This window comes from Gopherus flavomarginatus, chromosome 6, assembly GCF_025201925.1.
Source record: "Gopherus flavomarginatus isolate rGopFla2 chromosome 6, rGopFla2.mat.asm, whole genome shotgun sequence".
Taxonomy (NCBI): domain Eukaryota; kingdom Metazoa; phylum Chordata; order Testudines; family Testudinidae; genus Gopherus; species Gopherus flavomarginatus.
Genome location: NC_066622.1, coordinates 70,811,884 through 70,821,044, shown reverse-complemented (window position 1 = coordinate 70,821,044; position 9,161 = coordinate 70,811,884). Strand labels below are relative to the sequence as shown.

The following is a 9,161-nucleotide window of genomic DNA, read 5'->3' as shown; positions in this document are numbered from 1 at the left end:
CTGCAGTTAGGGGAATGACAACCTTGCTCCTGTTTCCTGTGTCCGATCTTCTTTTGAAGTGGATTTGCTCAACCACTTCCGTTCAGGTTCTCTTCTCTTGCTAAAATCCTTCCATAACCCATTTCACTGATGACCAAATTAACTGAGGAAATGCTTTCCAGTCTGTTACTTACTGTGGAGAATATTAGAAAATATCTCCAAGGGGTAAACATTTTTTATATCAGCAGGCCCTGCAAACTTGCACCAAGTATATGAAAAGAGTTGGCTGAGGAGATCCATTGATGTTCATGTTTAATAAATTGTAGAATACCTGAGCAATTCCAGAAGACTGGAGGAGAGATAAGGTTGTGCCAATATTCAAAAAGGGCAAGTGAGATGACCTGGATAACTGTCGGCTGGTTAACAGGAAACCAGTCCTGGACAAGATAATGGCAAAGTGATCTGTGGTTCAATTCCTAAAGAACAAAAAGATGAGAATAAAGTTATGCCAGTTTATGTGGCTCTATGGAAAATAGGTCTGGTCAAACAAACCTGATTATATTCAGATGAGAAGTTTGGTCGATAAAGGTAATTGCATAGATGTGATATACTTTGCCTTATCTAAGGTATTTGACCAAGTACCACACAACATTCTGATTTTAAAAAATTCTCACTATACAAAAATCAATAGAGAATGTGTTAAATGGATTAAGCTCTGGCTATCTGACAGATCTCAAGTAGTAGTTATCAATGGGGAATCAGCATTGAAAAGGGCTGTTTTACAGAAATTGTTATTAGGCCTGATGGTATTCAACATTTTCAATGATATCTGAATAAACATTAAAAAAAATCATTGACAATAAATTTGTGGATGACAAAGGTTGGTGGAGCGATTAATGATGAGGAAAAGGCAGCCAAACAGAGCAATCTGGACTGCTTGGTAAAGTGGGCTCTTTCAAACAAAATGCATTTTAGTACAGCCAAAAGCAAAGTTCCACTTCTAGGAACAAGCCATGCAGTCTATATGTACAGAATGGTGGACTGTGTCCTGACAGTGGTGAGTCTGAGAAGGATTTAGCAGTCAGAGAGGACAAAGAACTGACCATGAGCTCCCAGTGTAATGCTGTGACAAGAAAGGCTAATGTATAGTTAAATGCATAAACTAGGGACTAGTGAGTAGGGAGGTGATTTTCTCTATATATACAGCATTGGTGAGACTAATACTGAAATACTGCATCCAGTTCTGGTGTCCATATTTTAAAACAGATGTTGAAAAATTGGAGAGGGTGCAGCAAGAAACCACAAAAGTTATCTGAGGGCTGGAGAAAATGCCTTGGGGTGACAGACTTAAAGAGCTCAATCTGTTGAGTTTATCAACAAGATTAAGAGCTGACTTGATTACAGTGTCTAAGTACCTTCACAGGTAGAAGATACCAGGTTCTAAGGGGACCTTTAATCTATCAGAGAAAGACATAACAAGAACCAATGGCTGGAAGCTGAAGCCAGACAAATTCAAATGAGAAATTAAGCACAAATTTTTAACAGAAAGAGTGATCAACCACTGGAATGAACTCTCAAGGGGAGAATAGATTCTCCATCTCTTAGTGTCTTCTGATCAAGACTGGATGCCTTTCTGGAAGACATGCTGTAGTCAAACGCAACCCACTGGGCTTAGCACACAGGTACATGGGTGAAATTTAATGACTTGTGATAAACAGGAGATCAGACTAGGTGATAGAGTGGTCCCTTCTGGCTTTAAGCTTTATGAATCTATGAACCTTCTAGGAACTGCTGCAGAAACCAGAACCAAGGATTCTAGGTCGCCTTTGAAGAGAAACAGGTGGAAGCAACTGAATTACAGAGAGCTTGCATTATGCAGTGGGCTAGATATGCCCTGCGAGAAATCTGAAGAATGATCAGCAATGAGACCTAGTTAGAGGCAGAAACTTTCATGAGTCTTTGCAGTGAGATATTTTGTTTAGGTGATCTGAGGTCTCATAGTACCAATGAGACAACATATCACCAGGACTAGGGGTTAATTGGTGCTCTAAAAATAATACACAGATAGATTAGGTAAAATGATTATGTACACTTAGATTAGAGCATTAGAATGATTATATTAAATTAGATTAAATATCAGGCAATATTTGTAATATTTTAACTGGAGTTTGTCCTCCTTAAGGCACACAAAAGTATGTCATAATTCTTATTTTTTGCCTTGGCCTATATTCACATGGCGCACAAAGATACTCTTGGCTAGTCTTCAGTGTCTTCATAGGGACTTTATGTTTCATTCAGGCTTAGTAGGCCTGGCTTTATCTTCAAGAACAAACAGTTATTGTTGCAGTGACATAGGAGTGAACTAGTTTAACCAACGACCTCATGTACAAGAATCTAGGAAAATACATTACATAACATATGCTAACGACAGAATTTTTTTACCCCCTCCACCAAAGGATGTAAGCTAAAAATGGACAATTTGAGGCAAACAATTTGAGGCAAACTTGACACAAAACAGATATTTCACTGTGTACAAATAATAGCTCTTGGCTGATAAATGGAAGGGAATTTTAAGGCTGTTTTCATTGTCATGAGATCACAGCTTGCAGAACAAGGTTCCACCGGATGACTGATTTTTGAAGGACATGCATTAAGGGACCAAGGTATAGATTTGAGGGGTGATATTTGCTCCCTGCTAATAGAGCTGTTTGTTCTTACTCCCTATTATTTTATTTTTATGGGGGACTGGGGAAAACCAGAGTCTTTTTCCTTCCCCTGTCACCCCCCCGAAAAAAATTCCCCTGAAGCCCTTTCAGTGTTGGCAAAGAACATAATTAAGCAATGACACTGAGGTGAAATGTGAATTCTTTATAGTATACAGTGTCCAGCCTGTTTTTTCAGATGTTTATAGAATCTTCATTAACTTAAGAGCTTTGCTAGATAACAGAACTGAAGCATGGCATCAATGGCTAAGATAAGGCTTGACAACTGACAAGAGGCTGGGGTTTGCAACAGACTGGAACAGAGCTCAAGTTGTTTGCCTTCTGTTTCCCTTTCTTCTGCCTCTAAATGAAAGGAGAGCGCTAATCAACTGGAATATCCCTCTCTTTTTTCCCTTCTCCACTGGAAAGTGAACAGATGAAAAATGCACTATTTTGGGGTGATGGCTGCATTGTCTGTTTTCAACATCATCACTTGTTTGGCAAGAGGCAAGCCCTTGGAAGCCTGGGGCAAATTATCAGCTATGGAGAACTCTGATAAATCCTTTGGTGATCCCGGAGAGGTGGAGGGCGAGACCCATTTCAACTTTAAAACCTTCCTGGAAAACATGAAAGCTGATTTCCTGAGGAGTTTGAACTTATCGGGCATCCCTTCGCAAGAGAGGTCTAGAGAGGAGCCACCACAATTCATGATTGACCTGTACAACAGATATGCCACAGACAAGTCTTCCATCCCTGCATCCAATATTGTGCGGAGCTTCAGTACTGAAGGTATGAGATGTTTTAAGCATATAGGTTGGGGTTTTAAGAGACGCATGAGAGTCAGTTTCAAATCCAATTGAAATTCAAAGGGAGTTGGGAACCTAATTCCCTTAGGTTTCTTTGAAAATCCTAGCCATAGTCTGTTTTGTTATCCTTTCCACTGCTCCCTATTTTATTATAATTTTCAAGGTCTTAAGTCCTTTTCTCTGATTTCACATTGTACCATTTCCCCTTTCTTTTCATACCAATTCAGTTGAATCACCACAACTTGGTAACCCGGCACTTGTTTCTCAAAGCTAGAGATTTTGGGCTGAGCTGCACAATTTGGGTCTAGATTTTGGAACATTTGAAGATGTTTGGCTCCAGGGTGTTGCTCCAGCCCTTTGCAAAGAAAGAAGCCGAGCGGGAAATATGGCTCCAGATTTCAGTTATGAACATCTGCCCTCACCCTCAGAGTTCTGGAGTGTTTGGATCTGGCCCAAAAGGTTCAGGCCCTGCTCAGCTTAGCCCATCAGTAAAATGTCCATCCATCCAGTGCTTAATCTGTGCCAGGGCTTGCCAGGGCTCAGCCCCAGCACGTCTGGGCTTGCTGCATTAGTTATGAATGTAAAAAAATTTGCTTGAGCCCCGGGACGTAATTGCTTGAGCTCCAGCACCTCTTTCATTATAAATTAAACACTGTGTCCATCTAAGATAACATACAACTAAAAGATTTAAAAAGCCCCATCAAAAGAAGCAATAAAAGCAGGCGGTGGGAGAGCTTAAGTGAATTTAGTGCTGGCAAAAGGAACCAGCCAAGAAGAATCCAAGCTTCCATTTATTTACAGACTAGACCCCTTACAAATAGCACTATAGCCATCTCCACGTTCCCCCACAACCATCTCCAACACAGAAGGACCCTTATAGAGTGCAGTCTCCATGGCTGCATCCTCTGCTCTCATTGGCCATTGTGAAGATGCTTTTGGCAGGATGGACACTTGTCCATTAGATTGGACTGACACCCATCCACTCATCTTACATAGATCAGTACACAGCTATTAGCTGGGGGTAACTTCCCAAAACACAACCAGCCTGATCTTTCAGACATGCCTAGCACCTCCAGCTCCCATGGACTTCAGCAGGAATTACAGGTGCTCTACCTACATCTGAATATCAAGCCCTACCAATCTGGGCTGAAACAGAACCAGGGACTTAGAGGTGAGAAGCTCCATATCCACCAAGCTAGCCAGAACCTGGAGCTTCTAATTCAGACTTTTAAAGAATGGATTGTCTTCTCTAATTCTTCCCCAGTGCAAGATGCTTTTGTGCTAGCGGTATTGGGGAACTCAGCTAAGCTGGCCCAGGAGAGCATAAACTAGAGATATAAATTACAGCTCCCTACACCTGAGAGGGGGGTTGGAGGGGGATTCAACCAAGGCCAAGGTAATGGCAGTGGGATTTGTATTACAAACCTCCATGGAGGTTTACAGCTTTAATTCCTGCCAGTGCTCTTTAGAAAGGCCACATGGCAGAGCCTCTATGGGAAGCCACTACGTTTGCACACACCCCCGCTGCCCCGGTCATGTCCCCATTACAAGCCAACACCACCTACTTTCAGGGCTATGCTGTCTCCTTATGTGTGAGCACGCCACACTCATGCACATACAGAGCATAACTGAAGGTGTGGTTACTGTGGACCTCTGCAACTTGATCCCCAGTGGAGTTGCCACCATTAGGGACTGCCATCTGGGTTTTAAACCTATAACTCTGGAGTGAAGCCAGTCCATTTTATTTAATGCTAGTGGCCATGGTGTAACTTCACACCCAGCAGCTTCTAGTAGAGGGTGGGCATTTCTTTTGAAATATAGCATGCAGCTTGCTAAATGCTTTTGTCCTCATTGGGTTCGCCTCTCTCATAGGAGGCAGGGTGACAGCGTTTCTTAATTTCCTGTTGCAGATGTTGTTTCTATGGCTTCCCTGGAAGAACACCCAATTCAGAAACACATCTTGCTCTTCAACGTCTCTATCCCACGGCACGAAGATGTCACCAGGGCGGAGCTGAGAATCCACATATCCTGTAATAGGGACATTGGGCCTCTCTCTAGACTGGAAGGCAACATGGTCATTTATGATGTTCTGGATGAAGACCTCTGGGAAAGTCCAGAAAGCACCAACTCGTTCCTTGCCACCCAAGATATCCAGGAATGTGGATGGGAAATGTTTGAGGTGTCCAGTGCTGTGAAAAGATGGGTCAGGGCAGACAAATCAAAGACTAAAAACAAGCTTGAAGTTGTTGTTGAGAGGAAAACTCTGGGTGACTTCGCTTGTGGGAAGCTGGACATCAGTGTTATGCCCGACACTAAAAATTTGCCCTTGTTAATAGTGTTCTCCAATGACCGCAGCAACGGGACCAAGGAGACCAGAGTGGAGCTCCGGGAGATGATTCTTCATGAGCAGGAGAGCGTGCTAAAGAAGTTAGCAAAGAACAGCACTTTGCCTGAAGAGGAAGAGGAGACAGAGGAGAAATCCTTATCCGTCCCTGGACTCCACCAGCCTTCATCTAGAAGCAAGAGAAGCACTGGTACCAATCACTGCCGGAGAACCTCCCTCCGTGTGAACTTCAAAGACATTGGCTGGGATTCCTGGGTCATTGCTCCAAAAGATTACGATGCATTTGAATGCAAAGGGGGCTGCTTTTTCCCTCTGACGGACAACGTGACCCCTACGAAACATGCTATTGTTCAAACCTTAGTGCACCTCAAAAACCCCAAGAAAGCTGCCAAGGCCTGTTGTGTTCCTACCAAATTGGATTCGATTTCCATCCTCTACACTGATGATGCTGGGGTACCCACTTTGAAATATAACTACGAGGGGATGAAAGTAGCAGAATGCGGGTGCAGGTAGTACAGGGCAGCAGCTTTGACAGCAAGATCCAACCTTTCTGCTGTTGTGTAAATCTGTACATTAATGATGTAAATGTACATCCACACAGGCAAGCTTTTTTGTTTTTAAAACCAAAACTTTCCAGAATGGCAGTCACTGTAAATAAATTGCACGTAACGGGGAACAATGAAACCCATGTTACAATATTGTGCAATTGAAAGCCCAAAACATTATTTAATAACAGACTGCAATTCATTCTGCAGAATCTGAGTATGGTTTTCTGTTAATTTAATTAAACTTTGTGGTTGCAAATCGCTGGATTTGCCAGCCTGGTTCCTGATTGTCAGAGCAGTCTAAGGGATTGAGAAGCCCAGTTGATTGTAATGGGAACTGAGGCTCTAAGGCCCAGATCCACAAAGGTACTTAGGCACCTACAACCCAGTGCCTAAGTCCCAGTTTCAGGTACCACCATGATCCTAAAAAACCCTGCTCAGCTGCCGCCTAATGCCATAGACCCCTAAACTCACTTGGCACCCAGGTTTTTGCCGTTAAGGTTTCCTAGGTGCCTATCTCCCACCTAAGCCCCAGAGCAATCCACGAGCCAGCAGAGACAGGGGCCTCCCTGAAGTCTGGCCTTTGTCACTGATCTCCACGAGAGCACTGGGAATTAGGACACAACCTTCTTGTCAGGATCTCTGATTGGCTGGCTTCATGGGGGAGCTTAGGCAGCCTATTGTGCTGGCTTTTGTGGACCACATTCTAAGATGCCTTCCCCTACCCAGATTGTATAGGAGCCTTTCTAACCATAAGTATAGTTAACACTGGAACAGGTTGTCAGGCTGCCTACATCACTGTAGTAACCTCAGGGCAGACTGTTAAGAAGCAGGGCACAAATCCCAGAATGCTTGTGAGCTCCATCCTTAGATTTCACCAACCAATTATCAAGTGTAAACTGCTCAAGCACTGCAACAGCCTTAACATGGAAACAGACAGTGCCCTTGGATACTCCAATCTGTCTCACCAGCCAGGTAAGACTGCATTTGTGATAGATGGTCCCTTACACCAAGAATCACAGCAATATTCAGGTTACTCCCAGTCCGAGGTCTAGTCACTTATCCCAGGTCAATTGCAGCTTAGATCTTACACCAAAGACAATGCTTGTAGCCAAACAATATACAGATGTATTAATAGGGAAAGGAAATGGGAGAGTTTACAAGATTAAAGTAGGTAAACAGATACACAAATTATCAAACAGATAATTGAAGCTTCTATAATCAGCAAGTTCTAAGGCTAACCCAGACTAAACAACAGGGGACCTCTTGCTTATGCCTAGAAACCTTGCCCTGCAGGGTCAAGGCGACATAGAGATACTCAGTTCCTTCTGTTTGGGGTTTTTATTCCCTTCCTGCCATATGCGCTGAGCTGCAAATTCAGCTGATGGGCAGAATCCACTTGCATGACATCTTCATGGTGGGGGGAGGGCAGAGCAACAAAGCCTTTTGTCCTGTTTAATGTTGCACAGTATATTCAGTCTGGTGTTGATGGGCTTTCCCTGTGGGGCAGGACATAACACATTTGGTTGCCAATCACACTAGTTAACATCTCCCTCCTGTCTGGTGGTTTACATAATTACAGAGGTTTATAATGCCAAGGCAGAAGTATTATCTTACAATAGGAGAAACAGATGTTGCAAGTGAGATTAATGCAGGCAGCAACTCACAAGCATTACAATGAAGATTAAACTCTTATCATTCTCCTACCGATTTTGACACACAGGCGAGCCAAACTGATCCCAGCTCTGTATTTGGCAGTGTTCAGGTGAGACATGGTGACCTTGGCATGATCTGCCAGCATCAAACAGGTTAGCAAGGGCAGTTGTGGGAACCCCCATCACTGGAACTTTTTAAGAACAGTTAGACAAGTGTAATCCTGCTTTAGCGCAGGGGATGGACCAGATGACTTCTGGAGGTCCCTTCTAGCCCTATATGTCTATGATTCTGACTTACTCCTTGTAAGTGATGGTTTGCAGTATTCTAGCTGAGCTTCTCAAGTCTTAATCCTTTCCAGTGGCTCCCTTCTGCATGTGGCAGGTGCCTTTCTTCAGCTTTCTTATCCTCCATGACCCTATTTTTACCCCTTTAACACACGTCCTTGAATGATAAGAAGTGCAGCCTTCCGCCTCTAAGACACGGTTTCTTCGGAGGAGCTGCATCCCTTCTTATCTCCACACACAGATAAAGAGCCACTTGGACCTGCTGTACATTCTTAGTACTTCCGCAGGAAAATATGCAGGCAAACGAGATTAATAATTAGAAGCTGCATCCGGCTCCCACTGACGTCAGTAGAAGCTGTGGAGCATTCAGCACTTTTGAAAAGCAGGCCATTTTCTTTGGTGCCTAAGAGTGGACTTAGAAGCCTAACATTATCCTGCTGTTTTTTAAAATCTATGTCATTTTCTAAACATCCATTCAGTCCTCTCTTCCCTGGGTAAAAGCTGAACCATGTTTGGTAAGACATGGCAGCATAAGGGAACGTCTCATCATACAATTTTCCTCCAGTCTTTAGGTTTTTGTCCACTAATCCAGGACCCATTTGTGATGCCTTTAATCAAACAAGACTTATTGAATTCAGTGAGTGTCTTCCCTGAATAAAACTAAAGGTGCTTTTAATTGGGCCCAGGTGGTTGGTTCAAACACTGCACAGGAAGCCATTATTTCCTCTCCCCCCACCCCACCCCCAAGCGCTTCTGCTTCTTGTGCAAAGCCTCCCAAGAAAATCCTAGAGTACAAAATTCTGTATCTCTAGCCCATAGCAAACAAGCCAACAGTTCAAACCGAT

General features: G+C 43.3%; 1 protein-coding gene across 1 annotated transcript; it reads left to right on the top strand.

Annotated features, from left to right (window-relative positions):
• Positions 1–3,124: 3,124 nt before the first annotated feature.
• Positions 3,125–6,344, top strand: GDF2 (growth differentiation factor 2). Its single transcript, XM_050960229.1, has 2 exons — positions 3,125–3,470; positions 5,398–6,344. The coding sequence occupies exons 1-2, from the start codon at positions 3,125–3,127 to the stop codon at positions 6,342–6,344; spliced, it is 1,293 nt and encodes a 430-aa protein (XP_050816186.1).
• Positions 6,345–9,161: the final 2,817 nt, after the last annotated feature.